At 40.5% G+C, this 24,100-nt stretch overlaps 1 protein-coding gene across 5 annotated transcripts in view; it reads right to left on the bottom strand.

The window, feature by feature from the left end:
- Nucleotides 1-663: 663 nt before the first annotated feature.
- Nucleotides 664-24,100, bottom strand: part of PDCD1LG2 (programmed cell death 1 ligand 2) — a 100,602-nt gene continuing 77,165 nt past the window's right edge. For 4 of the 5 annotated variants that reach the window (XM_037036335.1, XM_037036334.1, XM_037036333.1 and 1 more), the window contains exons 5-7: nt 23,459-23,593; nt 19,266-19,381; nt 664-3,244 (exon numbers count right to left, since the gene is read on the bottom strand). In XM_037036335.1, coding sequence (XP_036892230.1) covers nt 3,239-3,244; nt 19,266-19,381; nt 23,459-23,593 — 257 coding nt within the window. In that variant the 3' untranslated portion in view covers nt 664-3,238. The remainder of the gene's footprint in view (nt 3,245-19,265; nt 19,382-23,458; nt 23,594-24,100) is intronic. The other variant, XM_037036336.1, reaches the window with a different exon arrangement.

The raw sequence follows: 24,100 nt of genomic DNA, 5'->3' as shown, positions 1-24,100 counted from the left end.
TTGCTGGGTTTAGAGGTGCCCAAGTGAGGCCAAGCTATGAACCAAAACCAGCAGCTTTACCAAAACCAGCAGCTTCTAGTGTCGAGCCTGGGACCACTTATCAAGAGGTATGGGGCTTTCTAAGGTTAGATGCTGCTTATGTGAAAGGATTTAGGAAAATCTGAAGCATGAGCCAAGACAAGCTGTATGGAAAAGCCACTGGAAACAGCTTGGGTGGGCCTGAAAATTGGGTGGCATAGAGACTCAGGGAATCACCAGAGTTGGGCAAATAGTATGAACAAGGTTAATGGAGACTCAGAAATGTCACCCACCTGCTGGCTCTGTGGGGGAGCTGGGGGGTGGGGAGGGCTCAGAGAAGGAATAATGGCTTCTGCCAGCAGTACTATCTTGGAGAAAGCTGTCCCCCAGCTCTTGCCCTGATGTCAGACACTTCAGTTCTTTCTCATATGCCTCTGGTGCCTTTCAAACTGCTGCTCTGGTGCTGGAGCTCAAGAGGGAATGAGTCCAAGTAAGTTTGGGCATGGGCCCTTTAAGAGGAACTGCCAGGGAGTTCAGCAGTTTGTCTTCCAAAACCTAAATCCCCACTGGTTTTTATAGCCAAAGTTATGGGGACTTATCTTCCTGGCACTGGAACCTTAGGATGGGGGGCATGTTGTGGAGCTGGGACCTCTCACTCCTCAGATATCCCTCCCAATTTTTACTGGCCATATGTGGATGTGGGACCAGCCTGTTGCACCCCCTCTTACCAGTCTCAATGTGGTTTCTTCAATTCTGTAGTTGTAGGACTTCCATTCATCTTGATATCTGGTGTTTCCAATAATGGTTGTTCTATACTTTAGTTGTAATTTCTTACTGTGCCTACTTTATAAATTAAACTTCATCATAGTTGTGTTTGTGTAGGAAAAAAGTGGTAAATATCAGCACTATTTGTGGTTTCAGGCATCCACGTGGCATCTTCCACAGATAAGGAAAGAATAGTGTATAGTGGCCAGGTGTTAAGTGGAGTTTGGGCCCAATTTGATTTCATCATCATGGATCATTAAAAATGGTAATTAGGAAGACCAGTCAGCAACATAGGTGTGAGCTTATGATACAATGACAAATCTGAAAACAGGATAGAAGATTACATGTTACAGCTATAGCTGAAATTATATACATGTCTGGATGAAGAACAAATACTGACAACAAAAGTGAAAATATATTTGCTTGCATGATGAGATCATAGGTGATTTTTGTTTGTAGGCTCTTTCTCAATTCCTTAGACTCTCCCAAATGCCATTTTTGCTTCCTCTGTAAAAGGTACTTTTTTTTTTACTTAAAACTCATCTAGTTCTTTTGTTTTAAAGATGGCCATTTATATTCCATTTATATGCTTTTTAACCAATCATATTGAGATAAAAAAGTGTAGCCATACACAATATTATAATGATTCTCATAGCCAATCATGCATGAGGTATCTATCACATACAAGATGTCCCACAAATGACAAAATCCCACAATTTCCCTGCTTTCCAGGAACTTACATTCCAAGAGGGAAACAGAACAAGTGATTAAATGCACATGATTTAAAACTGAGAAAGAAGCTCTCCAGAGAAGAACAGAGAAAACATTGCTCTGCCCAAAGTAAGAGTTCATATTGGGGAAAATCAGAAAATATTCACTGGCAGAACTCGCATCTGAAGGGTGGATAGAATTTTGCCAGGGAGAAGTGAGGTCCCAGAAAGGAGGTGTTCTGTGTAGAGCAGAGCCCGTACATGGGACTTGAAACTGATGCTGGTATAACTTGGCTGGAAATTCCTTGGAAATCCCTTAGGAGTAGGATTCAGGAAAAACATTCTGCAGCTCTGATAGGGTCCGGGCACTGTCTGCTTAGCAAAGGAGAGTGGCTGGCACATAAGGGATTACCAAAGAATCCCCTTTATACACACACGCGCACACACACATACACACATATATGGATGGTTCATGGGTCAATTAATGCCTTGAGTTTCATGGCCCCATCACAGATGTGAAATTTAACATGAATAAACTGTTGATGCTATGCCCAGTTACCCACCCCATCTTGACATATACACAATGGGATTTCTATAGTGCCAACAATCAAAGGCCTTGACTAGCTGTTTTCACATATGTGGAAACTGAACTACTCAAGGGTAAGTTTAAAGTCATATACCCCAATAGATGGTTATCTTGTGGTTACATGGGAGAATGTTCTTTCATGTCAGAAGTGCACACTAACTCAGCCAGTGCTGATATTTTGAATGGTTCAGGGGGAAAAAAAGATCTTTGTATACTTAGAAATTTGTGGTAAATTTGAAATTATTTTAAAATTTTAAAAGTACTTAAATATTAAACCTTAAAAGTAAAATCTGATATGGCACTTAAAAAATAAAGTCATATACAGGGCCAGGAAATAAGCCTTTGTTTGGGGCTTTGACCATTATGGCTATTCATCTGAGATCCTTGCAGCATAATTGCATACCAAAAATTTTAAATGTGTATCACTGTTTTCCAAGGTTAATAAAAAACCCCAGTATTTATGGAAAGAAAGATGTAGTTTAGAACAACAACAAAAAGTCACCAGTCAACATGGTGCCATTACAGGCAAAATAAATGCTCTGTGATTTAGACATCACAAAGATGCTCAATGACTTTTCTCCACAATTTGTAGTTGGCCACTCTGTGTACTTACATGCTTCCTGTTAATTAGAACAACTCAAATGCATTCAGGATTCTGGTAAGCCATAAAACATGTCAATTATGGCTTGACTTTGTATAAAGCCTTATCTGTGAGCTGATAGTCTTGACAGGTTTTTCCGGTATACAGAGGGAACAACATATAAAAATAACTCTATTGGCAATCTGTCCCCTTCTGTAATGAAAATTTCCACTTATCTCTGCTTCTGGAAATTACTTTGGAATTCTTCAGTCTGACAGCAAGAAGGAGCCTCAGGACACTCACTGGGGTCCAGGATCCAAAGTGGTCATTTTCTAAAGTGCAACAGTGCTTACTCCGTCACAGGCTACAGAGATGAGAGCCGGAGAGCTGCCTGCTTCCTCTAAGCACACCATGGCCATGGGCTGACTAGTTGTGTTGCAGTCTCCAGATTAAAGTGCTGGGTCATACAAGGCATTTGAAAATTACACACATGTTCTGTGGGCCAGAGGATTCTCATCCAAGGTCCAGAAGCTTCTTGAGGATGTCCCATCAACTCATCTCAGCTCTGGAGACACAGGTTCAAATCTGAGGAGAAAAGTCCATAAATAGGAAAATTACTTTTCTGATAAAAAAATAAAGGACTGCTTTCCTTTGATCCTGCCCCCACATACAGCGTCACAACCCAGCACCTGAGTTGCCCCGCCCTGGTGAACACCTAGGGCTCCACTCCTCATATGTAACAGGCAAGAACAGTCCAAAATATGGCTCAAGAAGAACTCAAAGCCCCAGAGCCGATAACTCTAAGCAAAAAAGAAATAGCGAACCTCCAGATGCACAATTCAAAAGACTGGTGATCAGGATGCTCACAGAACTGGTTGATTATAGTCACAAATTAGAGGAACATATGAAGGCTAAACTAATTGAAATGAAGGGAAATGCACAGGAAACCAATAGTGATGGAAAGGAAACTGGAACTAAAATCAAAGGAGTGGACCAGAAGGAAGAATGAAACATCTAACCTGAAAAGAATGAAGAAACAAGAATTCGAAAAAATGAGGAGAGGCTTAGGAACCTCCAGGACATCTTGAAATGTTCCAACATCCAAATTATAGGGGTACCAGAAGGGGAAAAGAAACAGCCACAAGTGGAAAACTTATTTGAACAAATAATAAAGGAGAACTTTCCCAGTCTGGCAAAGGAAATAGACTTCCAGGAAATCCAGGAAGCTCAGAGAGTGCCAAAGAAGTTGGACCCAGGAAGGAACACACCAAGGCACATCAGAATTACATTAGCCAAGATTAAAATGAAGGAGAGAATTCTAGAAGCAGCAAGAGATAAAGGGACAGTCAGTCACCTACAAAGGAGTTGTCAGCTGATTTCTCAAAAGAGACCTTACAGGCAAGAAGGGGCTGGAAAGAAGTATTCTAAGACATGAAATCCACAGACCTACATCCAAGATTGCTCTATCCAGCAAAGCTTTCATTTAGAATGGAAGGACAGATAAAGTGCTTCTCAGATAAGGTCAAGTTCAAGGAGTTCATCACCACCAAGTCCTTATTATATGAAATGTTAAAGGGATTTATATAAGAAAAAGAAAATGAAAAATATGAACAGTGAAAGAACAGCAAACTCACAGTTATTAACAACCACACCTAAAACAAAAGCAAACTAAGAGGACAGCTAGATCAGGAGCGGAACCATAGAAATGAAGAACACATGGAGGGTTAGCAACAGGGGAGTGGGAGGAGGAGAAGGGGGGAGAAGGTACAGAAAATAGTATAGACAGTAGGTAGGAAATAGGTAGAGGGGAGGGCAAGAATAGTAGGGGAAAGATAGAATCTAAAGAACTTGAGACATGTGGTCATAAACTAAAGGGGGGAATGGTGGGGGAGAGGGTGTGCTGGGTGGAGGGGAATAAAGGGGGGGAATAGAACAACTGTAATGGTATAATCAATAAAATATATTTAAAAAAATAAAAGTCTTCTCAAAAAACCAGACTGGAGTGAAGGAGAAACTACTTCAGGAAAAAAAGCTCATCTATTTGGAGGCAGCATGGTTCAAAACCTTTCTTTCTACCTCCTCTACTGTTGCCCTAAGTCCAAGTCTTCAACCTCTCTCTCCAGACCTATCACAAGAGCCTTCTTCCCTCCGTCCTCTGGACTGCAGACAGCTCAGTGCTACTGAAGCATAGTTCACAGGGCTCCCCTGTTTAGAATCATTTATAGTTCCTCACTGTGCCAGATATTTGTTTGTTCCCAGAGACTCCGCCTGCACCCTGCTCTATGCTGCTCATGTCCCAGGAGGATGACATTGTGGAATTCGACACTGGGCTCTCTTCCCCCTGGCTTTCAACCCACTCTTTTCCTCAGCCTAGGAGAGAAAGGAGATCACAGTGGGTGGCAGAGTGAGGCTGGGGTATGACGTATTTCTCCTCAGCAACCTCCCAGACAGTTTGCAGGTTGAGTTTATCCCTCTGTTCGAGTCCATAGCTCCTTTCGGTATCCTTTTCCTCTTGCTGTCCTCACCAGGGTTCTGGTAACTGCACCCTTCTTTTTCTGCTTCAGGCTTAGGGATGGTTAAGTGTTTCCTGCTTTTGTTAATTCCAGAGTATTCAATATCTCTTGTTGATCTTGCCTAACCCTGCTGTCTTTATAAGTAGTAAAAACTTGTAAAATGCTTTGTCACCCCTTCTGTAAACCCTGTTTCCTGCTGAGACCTGACTGAGGCACCCGCGCCCAGTGTGTAAAATCTAATCTCCTTTGCCTGAAATTCATGGCTCATAATCTAGCCCCTAGAAGTCTTTCCTGTAATGTTACACATGGTTCTTTTCCAAGTAGGATGACATGCCTTTTCCTACAGATCCCACCTGTCTCCCTGCTTCTCCGCCTTATCTCCTATGTCCCCTCTACCTAGACAAAGGGCTCATGAAAAAACACACAAACAAAAACACTGTAGAGACTGGATCCGTTGCTGGGGGATATATAGAAAGATGGTGTCTTTTATTTTAACTTTAACATGCCAGTAAGAACAGTTTTTTGAGTACCTTATCTCCAACACTCAATTGTATGGATCTTGGATGATTATTGTTGTACTTAATTTATTCTTACAATTCCCAAATAGTCTACCTGACACAGAATCTTGAAAATAGCAGACACTTAATACATGTTTGAGAGTGGATGATTGAATAAATGAGAAGCATTATACTGGGAATAACAAGATATTGTGTTTTTCTTTTTTTAAAGTATATTTTATTGATTAGGCTATTATAGTTGCCCATTTTTCCCCCTTTCCTCCTCTGCCTGGTATTCCCCTTCCTTCCAGCAATTCCCCACCTTTAGGCCATGTTCATAGGTTGTGCAATATAAGTTCTTTGGCTTCTCCATCTTCTATACTATTCTTAACCTCCCCCTGGCTATTTTGTACCTACCAATTATGCTTCTTAATCCCTGTACCCTTACCCCCATTCCCCCCCCTTCCCACTGATTACCCTCCAAATGATCTCCATATCTATGATACTGTTTCTGTTCCAGTTTTTGCTTAGTATTTGTTTTTTAGAATAGGTTGTTGATAGTTGTAAGTTTGTTGTACTTTTAATGTTCATCGTTGTGATCTTTTTCTTAAATAAGTCACTTCAACATTTCATGTAATAATGGCTTAGTGGTGATGAACTCCTTTAGTTTTTTTCTTGTCTGGGTAGCACTTTATCTGTCCTTCCACTCTAAATGATAGCTCTGTTGGATAGAGTAATCTTAGTTGTAGTTCCTTGCTTTTCATCACTTTGAATACTTCCTAGTAGTTTCTTCTTGGCCTGCAAAATCTCTTTTGAGAAATTAGCTAATAGTTTTATGGGAACTCCTTTGTAGGTAACTCTCTACTTTTCTCTTGCTGCTTTTAAGATATCTCTTTATCTTTAACCTTTGGCACCTTAATTATGATATGTCTTGGTGTGGTCCTCTTTGGGTCCAACTTGTTTGGTATTCTCTGTGCTTCCTGGGCTTGTATGACTATTTCCTTTGCCAAATTAGTTTTTAATTTCTTGCTCTTCTTCTTCTCCTTTTGGCACCCCTATGATTCAAATGTTGGACCTTTTGGAGAGGTCCCAGAGTCTTATTCCCTCCTTGTTTTTTTTTTTGAACACTTGTTTCTTCATTCTGTTCTGGTTAATTGTTTATTTTTTCCTTGAGTTCCAAATCGTTCATTTGAATCCCAGCTTCTTTCCCTTTACCATTGGTTCCCTGTGAATTTATCTTTCACTTAGTGTAGACTTCACTTCTTTTATGCTTTTGTCATACTCAGTGAGTTCTCTGAGTATCCTTATCACCAGTGTTTTGAACTCTGCATCTGCTAGGTTGGCTACCTCTGTTTGGTTTAGTTCTTTTTCTGGGGTTTTGTTCTGTTCTTTCATTTGGGCCATATTTCTTCATCTTCTTGTTTTGGTATCCCGGTGTCTGTTTCTGTGTACTAGGCAGAGCTGCTTTGACTCCCTGTTTTAGCACACCTGTTAAGTTATATAGGGCAGAGCCTTAGGTATTCACCAGGGTGTGGTAACCCACTTCACCACTTTGTGGCTTTGTATGTGGGGGAGGGGTTGGCAAGGGGACAGTGCGGCTGCCTGGCTGCTGGAGGCTTGCTCAGCTCTCATCCTATTTCCTGTCACTTCACCCACTTCCATATGGGACTGGCACCCTTCTAGCTCTTGCCCTGGTGGTGGTTCACAGAGTGGGTAGATTTGCATACATTTTAGGACCATGTGGGCCCTTTAAATGGACTCTTCTGAGAAACCAGCAGTTTCTTCCACTGCCCCAACCCCTAGTGGTTTTTATAGCCAGAAGCTATAGGCTTTATTTTCCTGGCACTGGAAGCCTGGGCTACGCAGTCTGTCCTAGGGCTGTGATCCCTTGTTCCCAAGGTATCCCTCCCAATTTTTATCCACCACACATGAGTGTGGGAACCCCTGTTCTGCTGGTTGCTGCCTTTCAGCCTCCACCTAGCCACCGCCACACCATGTCCCTCTTGGCTCCCCGCCTCTGCCCCTCCTACCCATCTGGATGAATATGACTTTTTTAAATCTTTGGTTGTTGGACTACCATACAGTTTGATTTTCTGACAGTTCTGGGTATTTCTTGTTTTGAGGTTATTTGTGATCCTTCTTATGATTGTGCAAGGATACAAAGCATGTCTGCCTATGCCTCCACCTTGACGAGAAGTCCTGTGTTTTTCTTAACATCCCTTAGCTTCAATCTCACTATCTCTAAAATGAGGAAGTCAGGTATGTAGGCTCTAACAAACCACAGCTTGTTGACTAAAATAAATCTTTTTTAAAGGCAGCATGATATATACCTATGGCATCAGAATCCACGACTACAGTTTTACTGGTTGACGGCTTGGTTGCTTGTATAAGAGCAGGAAGCCATGAGCCCAAGTTGTAGCACATTGAGCAAGGTTAGCTGCAAGAATAATTTATACAAATGGAAAGGGCAATGTGCCGTATACAAGGACTCAGGTGTCCTTAGTCCTACCCCTAAGTTATAAGATGACCTTGTGCAGTCACCTCATCTTTTACATCCTTGCAGTATATATTCATCCCTTCCAGGCTGGCTGGGCTAAAAATCTGTGAAAGGCAACTAAGACATCGGTAGGTGTCATTGAAAGGGCATATAGTGTTTCCCTTCTTAAAATTGACTAGGGCCCAGTGAAGAGTCTTATGTAATGCATCTGACTACAGGATATAGAGAGGTGAGGCAGCAAGGGGAAGTGATTAAAAGGGCTTCAGAAAGTTAGTTCTTTATCTACTAAGCATCTGTGGGTAATTAAAAGTGATACATTGGAACAGTTAAAGATGTATTAAACTATAGACAAAGTTCAGGAAACATACAAGAAGAAATCAATACATGGTTCCATAACATAAAGATAATAATTATGGGCATTTTAATGTTTTTGTTTTACTTTTTCAGGGGAGAAAGGAGGTGTGGTAGGTATATTAAAACCATTTTTTAGGACTCCTGGCCAAGGTGGAGGCACAGGTAGACACTGTGCTTCGTTGCACAACCAAAAGGATGATGACAATTTAAAAACAAAACAACCAGAACTGACAGAAAATCGAACTGTATGGATGTCCAACAACCATGAAGTTAAAGTAGACACATTCATCCAGACCAGTAGGAGGGGCAGAAATGGGCACTCAGAGAAGACTCTTGGCAAAGCAGTGGTGGAGGACCAGGGTGGGCAAGGCAGTGGCTTGCGGACCCAGCGCCGGATTGTGGAGCAGAGTGTGCAAGGCTGCAGCTGGCTGGTAAGACTACAGTGGTGGTTGATGGAGCGGGCAGTCCCACATTAGCACGCAGATAAACCAGGAGGAACAACTGGGGAGTGAGACAGACCCCACAACCCACGGCTCCAGCATGGGGAAATAAAGCCTCAACCACTGACTTAAAACACCTGTGGGGGTTGAGGCAGCAGCAAGAGAAACTCCCAGCCTTATAGGAGAATTCATTAGAGAGACCCACAGGGGGTCTAGAACATACACAAGCCCACCCACTCAGGAATCAGCACCAGAAAGGCCAAATTTGCTTGTGGGAAGCAGGAGAGACTGAAAGCCGGCAGAGAGAAGAGCAAGTGCCATTGTTCCCTCTCACTTCCCCACATACAGAGGCATGATGAAGCAATGTGGGTTCCCCTCCTGGGTGAATATATAAGGCTCCACCACTCACTAAGTAATAAGCACATCAAAACAAAAAAAAAGGCCCAAATGAAAGAACAGATCAAAGCTCCAGAACAAATACAACTAAGTGACAAAGTGATAGCCAACCTATCAGATACACAGTTGAAAGCACTGGTGATCAGGATGCTCACAGAATTGGTTGAATTTGGTAGCAAATTAGATGAAAAAAATGAAGGCTATGCTAAGTGAAATAAAGGACAATGTACAGGGAACCAATAGTGATGGGAAGGAAACTGGAACTCAAAAAAGTGGTGTGGAAGGAAGAAAGAAACAACCAAACAGAAAAGAATGAAGAAACAAAAATTCAAAAAAAATTAGAAGCTTAGGAACCTCTAGGACATCTTTAAACGTTCTAACATCCAAATTATAGGGTACCAGAAAGAGAAGAGGAAGAGCAATAAGTGGAAATGTTATTTGAACAAATAATAAAGGAGAACTTCCCCAGTCTGGCAAAGGAAATAGACTTCCAGGAAGTCCAGGAACTCAGAGAGTCCCAAAGAAGATGGACCCAAGGAGGAACACACCAAGGCACATCATAATTACATTACCCAAGATTAAAATGAAGGAGAGAATCCTAGAAGCAGCAAGAGATAAGGGGACAGTCACCTACAAAGGAGTTCCCATAAGACTGTCAGCTGATCTCTCAAAAGAGACCTTACAGGAAGAAGGGGCTGGAAAGAAGTATTCCAAGTCATGAAAGGCAAGGACCTACATTCAAGATTGCTCCATCCAGCAAAGTTTTCATTTAGAATGGAAGGGCAGATAAAGTGCTTCTCAGGTAAGGTTAAATTCAAGGAATTCATCATCACCAAGCCCTTATTATATGAAATGTTAAAAGGATTTATCTAAAAAAAGAAGATAAAAAATATGAACAGTAAAATGACAGCAAACTCACAATGATTAACAACCATACCTAAAACAAAAACAAAAACAAACTAAGCAAACACCTGGAACAGAAACAGAACCACAGGAATGGAGATCACATGGAGGGTTAGCAAGAGGGGAGTGGGAGGGGGAGAGAAGGGAAAAAGGTACAGAGAATAAGTAGCATAGATGGTAGGTAGAAAATAGACAGGGGGAGGGTAAGAACAGTATAGGAAATGTAGAAGCCAAAGAACATATATGTACAACCCATGGACATGAACTAAATGGGGGGAATGTGGATGGGGGAGAGTATGCAGGGTGGAGGGGAACGAAGGGGAGAAAATGGGAAAACTGTAATAGCATAATCAATAAAATACATTAAAAAATAAAACAAAAATAAAACCATTTTAAAATAGAACAATAATGATGTGGTAAGTATATTTTCATATCTTACCTTTTCTTTTTAATTTATAGAAAGCATTCTCCCATATTATTAGTCCTCAGAAACAGAATTATAAATGGTAGCATATGGCCTATTGAGTAGAGGTTCCAGTTATATTAGTCAGGGTAGACTAGATTATGCTGCAATGACAAACAACTCCAATATAATACACAAAGGTATATTCATGCTCATAGTCCATGTCCACTGTGGCTCAGCAGGGGCCTCTGTTATTTGTAGTTACTCAGAGACCCAGGGTGATATAGCAATCACTAGCTCAAATGTTGCTCGTTACCATGCCAGATGTAAAAAGAAAATATGGCAAAGTACACACTAGCTCTTATACCTTCTACCCAGAAGTAATGTACATCACTTAGGCTTACATTTAGTTGACTAAAGCAAGTCACATGACCACACTTAACTACCAATTAATTGCAGAGAAGTACAAACTTATTGTGCACACAAAAGTAAGAGATCCAAGAAATATGTGAAATAACTCCAATGACCACCACAAAGGACAAGGATGAGAATAAGCTATCTCTTTGGTCAGTTAGTTTGACCCGAGTCTTTTTATTTTATACTGTTAAAGTTTTGAAGACCCACCTGGGGATATGGAGAAGTCTGGATTTCCAGAAGAATAACAATAGGCAGCACCTTCCCCAGAGTTACTCAGAAAATTAGGGGCAGAGACATGGAGTGGAAAACCCAGTCCTGAGCAGCTGTTATTTGAGCTTCCAAGCCCTGCTGGGCACTCCCACAGTAATCACATCTCACTTAAGTCTCTGGTCAGTGAAGCAAAACCAACAAGCCCTTCCCTGCTTAAGTAGAAAGGGACAATATTTATCTGAATAAAGTCTCATTACAAGTGAGTGCAATGGACATGCTCTGGGCAAGTCCCAAGATTCCATCTCCCAAGGCAATGCTACGTAAGAAAGTGAGAGCCCAGAATGGCTTCTGAACAGCCTGGAACTCAACACTGTCACCACACAGTGTTTGGGGGTGAGGTAGAGCTGTTGTGGCAGAGAATGGGTATGGGAGAGTGAGAACCCTGAGCTGGTTGGGCCTAATTACTTTCTAGTGGGGCCTGTCCTCAGACTTCAAGAAGCTAAGGTAGGAGTGGGCTGGCATTAGATCATTTAGTACAGAAACAAGTACATCTACTATGGGGGAAGGTAGAAAGCCAGGGAGAACCTCTAGGTTATGAGTCAGCAAACTTTCTCTGTAAAGGGCCAGATTGTAAAAACTTTAGATATATTGTAAAAAATTACACACACACACACACACACACACACACACACACACACACTTCTCTATTGGAATTATTCAACTCTGCCAGCAAAGGCAAGGGAGAGGGTATGGATGTTTTGTGGGGTCGGGGAGGACACAATGAGCATGGCTGTGTTTCAGTAAGATTTTCTTTTACAAAAATTATAGGCCCCCTTTTAGTTGATACATATCGCTGAATAGTAGAGTTAACTCTGGCTGATTCCCATTTAATAGGTGCTTAATGAAAATACAATATTTCCTAAGATGTAATAGGCTTTCAAAGGAAGAGAAAGGCCCTTGCTTACTTTCTACAAATTTATAATTTAGTACTTTGGAAGCTGCAGATGTTAATTATGTGAGCTTTTTATTCAGCATAGATACTATAATTAATACATTTATTTTCCTTTATTAGATGTATGCCATACAGGACATTAATGTTTATAATCTGGTCCCATGAACCCAATTTTAATAAATCCAATACCTGTTTTTTCAGGATAAGAAAAAACAATTTAAAAGTAAATGACAAATCAGAGAAAAACTTATATAAAATATATAGCAGGCAATGGGTTAACTGTAAGGAAAGGCATATTAAAAAGATATATAAGCCCTGGCTGGTGTAGCTCAGTGGATTGAGTGTGGGCCTGTGAACCAAAGGATCATGGTTCAATTCCCAGTCAGGGCACATGCCCGGGTTGTGGGCCATTTACCAGCAGGGGATGCACGAGAAGCAACCATCCATTGATATTTCTCTCCCTCTCTCCTTCCTTTACCCTCTAAAGATAAATAAAATCTTTTAAAAATTTAAAAATCAAAAAAAATATACAAAAGATGTGCACAAGCAATTCCCAAGGAAAGTAAAACCTATAAATATGTGAAAAATGTTTTATCTCACTAATAATTTTAAAACCCAAATTAAAATAACAATGACTTACAATTTTCAAATTAGCAAAATTTAAAAATAATACCCTGCATTAGGACAACTGAGAAAACTAGTTCTTTCATATGTTGCTAATATAAATAAGTACAACTTTTTAGAGGGCAATTCAGCAATACATTTTGAGCCTATAGTTTTACCCCAGTAATTCTACATCTTAGATTTTTATCGTATGGTAATAATCATAGTTGCACATAAAAATTTATATACAAGGCTATTAATTATGATAATGTTTAAATAACTAAAATATAAAATAACTCTATGAGGTAGGTACTAAATATCTAATAATAGGGAAATAGTTAGATAAATCCTGGTACATGTGTACAATAAAACATCATAGAGCCATTAATTATATTTTTGGTACATAGGTAATACTAATAATATAAATTAAGTTCAAAAACCAAGGCACACCTGGCTAGTGTAGCTCAGTGGATTGAGCATAGGCCTGAGAGCCAGAGGATCGCAGTTCAATTCCCAGTCAGGGCACATGCCTGGGTTGCAGGCCAGTTCCCTGCAGGCCAACTCCCAGCAGGGGACGCACAAAAGGCAACCATACATTGATGTTTCTCTCCCTCTCTCCTTTCCCTCTAAAGGTAAATAACTAAATAAAATCTTAAAAAAAACAACAAGGCACAGATATAATTTAATTTTGTAAAAATTTAAATATGGAAATATTAAAAATTAAATAGGAATATTAAATATTAACCATGGTAATCTCTATGCAATGGGTTATAAATCATTATTTTTAAAATATTTTATTTATTTATTTTTAGACAGAGGGGACAGGAAGGAGAAAGAGTGGGAGAGAAACATCAATGTGTGGTTGCCTCACATGTATCCCCTACTGGGGACCTGGCCTGCAACCAAGGCATGTGCCCTGACTGGGAATCAAACCAGCAATCCTTTGCCTCACAGGCCCGTGCTCAATCCACTGAGATACACCAGCCAGGGCTATTTTTAATTTCTTTATACTTTCTATACTCAGAAAAAATATATACATAATTTTTAAATGTTCTAAAAATTATTATATGTTATTCTTTTTTGAGCTGGCAGATGTAATTAAAATTAAACAAGATTTATCTTTTGGTAGTGAGCCAAATTTGGCCAAAATCAGTTACATTTTTAAAAATTTATCACAGAATAAATTTATCACAGAATAAATGACTGTATTTTTTGGACCATAAGACACACACAGGTTTAAGAGGAAAACAGGAAAAAAATTTTTGAAGCAAAAAATGTGGTAAAATATTTAATAACATAAGTAACATAATATTTCACCAATGTAAATGTAAACAGAACTCAACAGCAGCATTAAGAACCTTTATTCCTCCCAAATTTTGGGGAAAAACAAACAAACAAAAAAGTGTGTGTCTTATAGTCCAAAAAATACAGTGAATGAAGAACAGACAAATGGACATTAAGACAAACATCAAATACCCATAGTCGCATTAGCTTTAATATCTCACTTCATTACCTTGACTAGGTAGACTAAAATATGGACACATGGAAGGAGCCAGAAAATAATGCTGTGATCATGTGCATTAAGAGTGGCACATACTGTGAGTACAATACAGAGGGAACATAAAGAGGGGTGGGTTGGGGAGACAGTCTGACAGATTAAGCAAGGGAGTAAAGTGTAGTATATAGGTGTGGGCTCTGGACCTGGATACCTGGGTCCATGTAAGCCTACAGAGGAGGTGGGACTTAGTTAAGAGTATGTATCTAGCTCACAGAAACACTTGAATCTAAATCTCTTTAATTTTAGTTATGATTTTTTAAATAAAAATAAATATTTCAGGCATAAAACAAAGTATAGAGAATAACACAATGGAACACCTATATATTCAGCACCCAGTTTAAGAGGTTAAATGTGGTGTTTATCATTTCTATGCTGTTTTTGTACTCTTACTTCACATGACTGTTTCCATAAACACTGCTTAGCAATTGTTTGCATGTGTTTAAAAATCTCTATAATATAGTCCTGGCTGGTGTGGCTCAGTGGATTGAGCACCAGCCTATGAACCAAAGGGTCACTGACTGGATTCCCAGTCAGGGTACACGCCTGGGTTGAGGGCCAGGTCCCCAGTAGGGGGTACAAGAGGCAACCACACACTGATATTTTTCTCCCTCTCTTTCTCCCTCCCTTCCCCTCTAGTAATAAATAAATAAAATCTTTAAAAAAAAATCTCTGTAATAGGTCATATGTTGCCTATATCTTTCTGCAATTTATCTTTCCCCTCAACATTATATTATTCAGATTTATCCATCTCAAAAATATTTCTGGTTTTGGTGCTTTCATTTTTATCATTGTATGGTCTTATTCATCTATTCTCTTATTGGTTTATATTTGATTATGTCTAATTTGTTGCTATTACACATACAGTACCAAGCATATCCCAGTGTGATTTCTGTGATGTCTGTGTTAAGTGGTGACCTGACCTCTTTACCACATATTCTCAAGTAAGCGAGTCAGAGAGGGGAGCTTTACTCTCTCACCTCTCAGGCTCTCCCTTCTCCAGGCTGGAAAGTACAGAGGGTGACTGTAATTGGTTGAAGGGGGGCAGGAATTAGTCCCATTACTTTAATTTGATTTTTGATTAAGATAGTTACTTTATTTTCAACTTTATATGCCATTAAAAGAGGGTGTGCAATTTTTCTGTTTATAAGGAGCTGCATTGGTTAAAAATGGTTCTTATATCCTGTTAATCCAGAGAAGTCACTCTAAAATAGTGCAATATTCAGACAGCGTGGCAGGTTACAGAGCAAAACATTTAGGATGGCAGCAAGCCTTTGAGCATTTCTCAACTCCCCAAATAGATGCTCTGACTTTATTACTCAAATCATAAGCTGGTTCCTGACTATATTCTCTCTGGGAAAGAGATTGCAAACTAGCCAATGACATATTCAGTTAGCCCATAGGCATATTTTATTTGCTTTGTTTGGTATTTGAAACACTTTCCGCCAGCATTTAATAACTAGGACACTTTATATAAAAGTCTAAATTTGTATCTTCTCTGGCAATGTTAGGTTAGTGAAAAATTGACAGGGAATAGTCTCTCCAATTTGTTGCTGTCCCTACTGCTCCCTATTTTATTACATTAGGCCTTTTCTACTCATTCCATCACCTACCTGGCCCTGGTGGGCAAGTGAGTTTTCCACCTCTCCCCTCAGGCCTTTTGTTATTTCTTCCTTATGCCAAACAGATGAAGGAGTCACTTATACAAAGACTTCAAGCTAATGAAACTCAAGACACATACTAGGGTTTCTCCAATAGAAACTTAACTGTAGGCCAAGTAGACCAATTTACAGGAATGAAGGACTTTTTGTTTCCTGGAAAATAGATGTTTTAGTCAGGACTGCCAGTGTTGAAATTTCTCTGAGCCAACAAAATTTTACTGCTGATTCAGAGAAGTTCAGTGTAACTGGACCTCAGGCCCAGGCCTGTGCTGCATATGTTTCCATCTTTTTATGCACAGGGATGAGTAACAGGGACAGTGCATATTTTCACAAACGTCTTTCAAGGAAGCGGTGAGGGATAGGAAGGGGATAGGAGCAAATTTCACTCCTTTGAGTCCTATTTTGTGCCTATGAGATGCCATATTTTATGTTTAAGCCAGATGCAGACCCTGTTATTTGAAGATATTTTCGGGCTGTTTTCATAATTGGTGCCTCTGGAATTTGGGAAATATATTCAGCAAAATTCTGAAGTGAGTAATATTCTGAGTAGTTGTCTGAATATTCTGAGTAGTTGATACAAATTTACTTAGAAATCTCTATGATTTGCCTATCATCATTTTAGCGAACTCATGAACTCATGTGTCACAACATGTGACTTTTAGACTACAAAAGGAGAGGCAACTTTCCTAAGTAAGCTAAAAATACCCATTTTACAACATGAGCCAGACCTGTCAGCCCCAACAAACAGTGTTTCCACAGTCTAAGCTTTTCACCCAACCAGGCTGAATGATCTCAACAATCTTACTTCTCCTGACCTCCAGATCACATCTGTTTTCTTCCTCAAATTCTAGCTCCAGGTCTGTCAACCCCATAAGGAGCCTTCTATTCCCTTAGCATTACCCTTGATCCACAGCCCCCACCTTAATAAGTACTGCAAAAACAACAGTTGTTGATTGCATCACAGCTGAATATCTTCCCCTTGGCATTAAATTTTGACCATGTTTCTAAACACATGACCTCACATGTCCTGTGAGGTATTCTCTGGGAGTCTTTGGCCACACAGACAGACCAAAGCTACATAATTCTTCTGTACCTGTACAGCAGACGCCATCTTTGTTCTCCAAGAAAGGTATGGAACAATGCAACATTGTGAGAACAACTAGCTGAAATGTCACTGAACAAGAAATTTTTGTACAGGCCCAAACTATTCAGTTACCTTTCGTGATAATAGAACAGTGGCTATTTCTTAATGCAAGCTGGGAGAAACAAATAGGTGAAGAAGAAAAGTCATGACTACTCAATAATTTCATTGACTTCACACCTGTTTGTGGTGACATATCTTTTTGTCATGTTTAAAAAAGGAAAATCTCAGTGATGGAATAAAACTAACAAGACAATTGTTCTGTTTATAGGTTAAAAGGTGGAAGAACAAAGTAAATTGAAAACAGACTAACAGTCAAGATGATGTCATAGGTTAACACTGTACCCACATCCTCCTATGGACAACCACATCAAAATCACAACTGAACTACAGAACCATCATTGACAACCACCTGAAGTCTTACTGAGGAGAAGAAGCCCTATGAGGATATAAAGAAAAAGCCACATTGAGACTGGTAGGAGGGACAGAGATGCAAATGGGCTGGTCAGACCCCCCATGTGTGGTGAGTATTGTACAGAGCAGGTTTAGCATCCGTATCTGCCAGGTAATTCTTTAGACACTGGACATATATTGGTGAATAAGAGAAATACAGTCCCTGTACTTGTGAAACTTAAAGACTCATAGATGAAAGAGAACTTGACATTATTTTTGTAGTAATGTCAACATCACCCTGGAGCCCTAATCTGTTGAATAGTTCCACTTACAGGGAAATGGTGAACAGAACCTTTAATGGGCTGACAGCATCTGCCCTCCCAATACACCTTGATGTGCAGAGTTGGTCACTGAGGCATAGGTAGATAAATCTGTCTAGGAGCCAAGGAACTTTCTGAACAGAAAGGAACTAAAATCAACTCTCCCTGATGAACTGAGAAGTTCATAAAAGTAATGGCTCAAGAGAAGGAAGTTAGGAGTGGTGTCCCAAGTTCACCATAAAGGCTGAGAGCAGAAGAGGCTGGCTGGACACAGCTGAGGCTGAGGCAGGAAGGGCCTCCTCTCTTATCATCCCTGGTGGGTCCCGCTTTGGGTGCAATGCCAGAGCATGTGAGGGGAGCCAGGAGAGTTGTCATCTTGCAACACTCTGATCTGTATGGGTACTGAATCAGCAAGTGTACCTATGGGTGGTGGATGGAGACACCTGGAGGGAACAGGGATGTTGCATGGCAGGAGTAGAAACAGCAGCAGCTTAAAACCAGGGCCCTCTGGTGACCTGACCTAGCTCCCCAGTAGCCTTATTAGAAGTAGCACTAGCCTAGCCCTGTGGGCTAAGTAAATCTCCTGGAAGTTTGTGGAAGGTGAGGAAGTACCTGCAGTAAGAGGGAAACATTGGACTTCTTACTAAGAGGGACAGGTGGATGCTTGATAAATTAATTGGAAAATTGAAAGATATGCAATTGCATTTATACCCCACTATTAAAATAGAACCTATATGTGCAATTGTGTGCTGAGTATATTGAAAGAAGTAGGTGGTATCATAGCATCTGACAAGGAGATTTAATGTAATTGGTGGGATAAGGGGGTAGATTCAGGGGAGACTTGATGAAATATAAGCTTAGCTGAGATTTAATGGTTGACCCCAACTCTGGTACACAATAAAAAAAAGTATTTTAAGAAGGACAAATAGTATTTGAAAAAAACTCATATTTGAAAGAGGGGGATGTCTTTTAAGACTAGAAAATCCTGTATGGCTAAAGCTTGGATAACAAAGGTGATGGTGATACAGTACAAAGCTAGAGACATGAGTCACACCACTCAGTGAACAATAGGAAACCGTGGAAGAAATATAAACAGAGGATAGGTGATAGATTTGAGAATTTAAAAGACCATGCTAGCTAAAATTAAAAATCAACCATAGTGGAGGCAGCAGGAGCAGATGCAGGGAACTGAGTTAGGAGGCTTCTGCTCTCATCCAGGTCAACTCAACTATACAATGTTCATTTGCATGTCACTTCCCATTTTACAGAGAGGAAAATCATCCTGAAGAATTTAAGTGATTTGTTCAAGACCATACAACCAATAAACAGCAGCATCATGTCCAGACCTAACCTTCTGAGCTTGGATTAAAGCTCTGTCCGCAGTATCAGGTGTTCTCAAACTTTTTCCGTCACCCGTGAGTTCACGCACATGACCACTGCGCTTCCACACCGGTATCCGTGCATCTCCTATGTAAGAAGGCAGATCCCAAAGCATAAGAGTTAGAGAGGGGGATTAGTATAGTACATAGACAACCATTGTTTCAATATCATTCATTAAAAACAAAAAAGGAATCATTTGCAAATTTATTCATTTAATCCTTATTAGCAACAAATGTCTCCGCCACTGCAGTTGGTATCTGAGCCTTACACCCAGGATTGGAATGAGGGGGAGAGGAGGATTTTTTTCCTGCTCTAATTTTGAGTATAACTCCATTTCAGTCTCCCAAAGGGAGAATGACAGAAGGCTCTGCTGCTTATTTCTATAGTGTCTAGAGGGTTCTCAGCCCCAGGCCTGGTAACTTGGTATAAAGCTATTTCTGAGAGGGAAGTGAAAAAAGGAATGGAAGAAGATTAGAGTCTATTGAGCTGCATCTGCCATGACTCTCCAGTCACAGATTTGCAGAAGTGATTCTGTTTAGTCAAAGTTCTGTCAAAGGACCTTGTAGTGAAGGTCCTCCTTTATAGTGAAGCGCCCTTGACCTACATGTCTGTCACTTTTCTCTCTCTCTTTTCTTTCTTATTCCTCCTTTCCTCTCTGTTTTCCCCCCTTTTCTTCTCTTCCCCTTGTTTTGACAATAGCTCCTTGGGTTCAACAGTAGGGGGAATTAGTTCTTGGGGTCAACAGAAACCTAATACATACATATGGCAATGGGCAAAAGTAGAGTATGACAATATTTCATGGCAGATGGGAATATAGAAGTTAGACTATAAAAGCAGGAAAACAACCACTTAAAATCCCCCCGATCCTCAAATGGTGACCACTTGAAGTTCCTACTGAGTTATTCCAAGATGTCTTTCTTTTTTTAAAGACAAAGTCAATTTCCAGTCAAGTTGGTGGCATTAGCAGACATGGCTCACCTCTTTACACAACCACATCAAAATTACAACTTACTATAGAACAGCCATCACTCAGAACCATCAGAAATCAAGTTGAATGGAAGTCTGACAGCTACAGAATTAAAGAAACCATATCTATCCAGACTGGTAGGAGGGGCATAGACTCAGAATGGGCTGGTCTCATACCCATGCATGGTGGATAAATATTCAGGAGGGGTATCTTGGGAGTGAGGAGTCCCAGTCTCACACCAGACTCCCAACCCAGGTGCCAGTGCCAGAAAAATAAGTTCCCACAACGTCTGGCAGCAAAAACCTGTGGGGATTGGGTTGGTAGAAGAAACTTTTGGAGTCCCAAGAAGTTCTTCTTAAACAACCCACACACAGACTCACCTACTCAGACTCACTCCCTCTGAGCTCCAGAACTGGATTACCAGCTTGAAAAACACCAGTGGTATACGGGGAATAACTGAAGCATCTGGAATCAAGGGGAGTAGAGGCCATTCTCCCTTTTCTAAACCCACCACAGAGCCAGCAAGCTGGTGCCACATCTGAGACTCCATAAATCTGGCTAACACTGTTCAACCCGCCCTGGAGATGCCCAGAGATTCCACCCCAACCAAGCTGTTTTTCCATATGAATGGCTGGTCTTGGTTCATGATTTACAACTTCATAAATCCCCACAAACAACAGCTGGTCTCAGTGAGCCCCAGGCCCAGCGCTAGCAACAACCAGCTTAACTTCATACTTTGGCTTAGCCTGGTGATCTCCAAACCCAGCACAAGTAGCAGCCATCTTAGATTGCTTTGTAGCTCAGGAGGGGAGGCACTGGGCAAAACACTGGTGGGGACTGACCTTGGCCTGCACCAGCTGGGAAACCCCAGGGCTTGTGTACCTAGTGAACAGCTACAGACCATATCAGAGCACTACCACCCTGCCCCTGCACAGCTGATCCTCCACGAAGGACAAAGGTTGGTGGTCAGTGGTCACAGCCAATCTTTGCAGCTGGCTGGCCTGGATAAATCCCTCCCATTGACCTGCCAACAGCAATCAAGGCTAAACTACAAGAGGAGAGTGTACTCAGCCCACACGAAGGGCATACCTTGAATATTCAGTTTAGGTGATAGGGGACATTGTGCCAGTGGACCCTAAAGGACACCTACTACATTAGGCCACACTAACAAGATACAGAGTCAAAAGTAGCTCTACCCAATACATAGAAACAAACACAGGGAGGCTGCTAAAATGAGGTGACAAAGAAACATGGCCCAAATGAAAGAACAGATCAAAACTCCAGAAGAAGAGCTAAATTAAATAGAAATAAGCAATCTGTCAGATGCAGAGTTCAAAACACTGGTTATAAGGATGCTCAAGGAACTTAGTAAGGAACTCAGCAGTATAAAATAGATCTAGTCAGAAGTGAAGGATATACTAATTGAAATGAAGAACTATTTATAGGGAAACAACAGTAGCATGGATGAAGCCAAGAATAAAATCAATGAAATGGAACATAAGAAACAAAAAAATCAACCAATCAGGACAAGAAAAAGAAAAGAATCCAAAGAAAATGAGGATAGCATAAGCAGCCTCTGGGACAACTTCAAGTATTTCAACATTTGCATCATAGGAGTGCCAGAGGGAAAAGAGAAAGAGCAAGAAACTGGAAATCTATTTTAAAATATAATGAAAGAAAACTTCCCTAAGTTGATGAAAGAAATAGACATGCAAGTACAGGAGGCACAGAGAGTCCCACACAAGATGGATGCAAAGAGGCCCACTCCAAAACACATCATAATCAAAATGCCAAAGGTTTAAGATAAAGAGAGAATCTTAAAAGCAGCAAGATAAAAGCAGTTAATTAATTACCTACAGGGGAGTTCCTATAAGACTGTCAGCTGATTTTTCAAAAGAAACTTTGCAGGCTATAAGGGACTGGCAAGATATATTCAAAGTCATGAAAGCAGGGACTTATAGCCAAGATTGTTCTACCCAGCAAAGTTATCATTTAGAATCAAAGGGTAGAAAAAGAGCTTCCCAGACAAGCAAAAACTAAAGGAGTTCATCATAACCAAACCATTATTATATGAAATGTTACAGGGACTTATTAAAGAAATAGATGAAGATCATAACTATTGAGAATAAAATGGCAATAAATACCTACCCATCGACAACTGAAATTAAAAACCAAACCAAGCAAATGAAACAGAAACAAAACTATGGATACAGAGAGCATTTTGATGGTTGCCAAACAGGAGGGTGCCTGTGGGGGAATGGGTGAGGAAGTGAGGGGAATAAGAAGTAAAAATAGGTAGTTACAGGATAGCCATGAGGATGTAAAGTACAGTATAGGAAATGGAGTAGCCAAAGAACTTATACTCATGACCCGTGGACATGAACAATGGTGGGGGAATTGCCTAAGGGAGTGGGGTGTACTGGGTTGAGAGTATCCAAAGGAGGTAAAGTCAGGAGAAGTGTAAGAGCATAATCAATAAGATATAATTAAAAAATAAAAATAAAAAATAAAGACAAAGCCATGTACATCTTGGGAGGAGTTCACTGGGTGCTGAAAAAGTGACAGTTTATGAAAGCACCAGATAGGACTGCTAATATTTGGGCCAGGACTCAAACGAAACAGGCAAGCTCTGTCCCCGTTGGTGCAATAGGAGTGGGAAGCTGCTGAAAGACCTCAGGGCACCACCAAACAGGTGCTTTCTCACCCCCCAATGGCCTCACACACTTTTCTCCTTTACTTACCCAACTAGGAGAATAAGATTCCTGAGGGTAGGGAGAGGGCATAGCCTAGCTCATGCCCAGAATGAAGAAAGAGGAGAAAAGAACTGAAGAAATCATCATGAAGGATCCTGGCATCCTCCCACCAGTGAACTCTGACCTCATAGCTGTCCAACGTTGCCAAAATAACACCAGGCTTGTGAGGCTGATGGCACTTCTCCGTTCAAAGAACAAAGCAAACAATTCCTGCCACAGGAACAAAATGTTCCTTTTAAAAATATTCCATGTAAGAGTTTTAGATCACTGAAGATTAGAGCCATTTTTTGAAGGAAAAAATATCATCAAAACAAACCCAAAGCAATTCGTAAGCACTGAGTGGATTTAGTGTGAAGTTGGGACGCCGTAGGCCTGTGGTACAAAGCAGAGTCTCACACTGCAGACACCCAGTCCACATGGTTACCATGAATAAAAGTCACTTACCTTTTCTTGAATAAAGCTTTCGGCAGAGTTGTTTTCTTAGGATTATCACTATAGCTATGACCATTAAAACAATGATAAAGGAAGGGATGAAAACATGAAGCAACAAAGGTGAAGGGACACTGGGTGTCATCTGACCTGGGTGAAAGAAAAGCACCAGAATCAAATACATGGTAGCTTAGAGGTAAACCAACAAGTTGGCCTTCTGAGTGAGTTATAAACAACAGGGCCAACTTACATCGAGCATTTATTTCATGCTAGGTACTGTCCTGGGACACTGTATGTATTAGCTCATTTACTCTTCACAACCACCCATGAGGAAGGCTCTGCTATGATCCCCATTTACTGGTAAAGAAAACTTCCCCAAAGTTATCAGTAAGTGACAGCTGATATGCAATTCAATCTGTCTAGTTCTAGATTCCGTGCTTTGCATCATTCTGACACATCCACCATATTCTTTGAATGTCTATCTATCTGTCTGTCTATCTATCTATCTATCTATCTATCTACCTATCTACCTATCACTGCTCTCTTTCCATTTGGAGTGTCTCAGCCTAAAACTATTCCCCAGTCCTCTGCACTTACAGTGCTTATTCTAAGTGCTTAGAATCTATATAATTACTTATCCAATTTCAGGAGCTCACA

The sequence above is a fragment of the Sturnira hondurensis genome, unplaced genomic scaffold, assembly GCF_014824575.4.
Source record: "Sturnira hondurensis isolate 20B ecotype Veracruz unplaced genomic scaffold, ASM1482457v3 Scaffold0022824, whole genome shotgun sequence".
In the NCBI taxonomy this organism is placed as follows: Eukaryota; Metazoa; Chordata; class Mammalia; order Chiroptera; family Phyllostomidae; genus Sturnira; species Sturnira hondurensis.
Note: the sequence above shows the minus strand (reverse complement) of the source record. Positions and strands in the feature narration are given on the sequence as shown.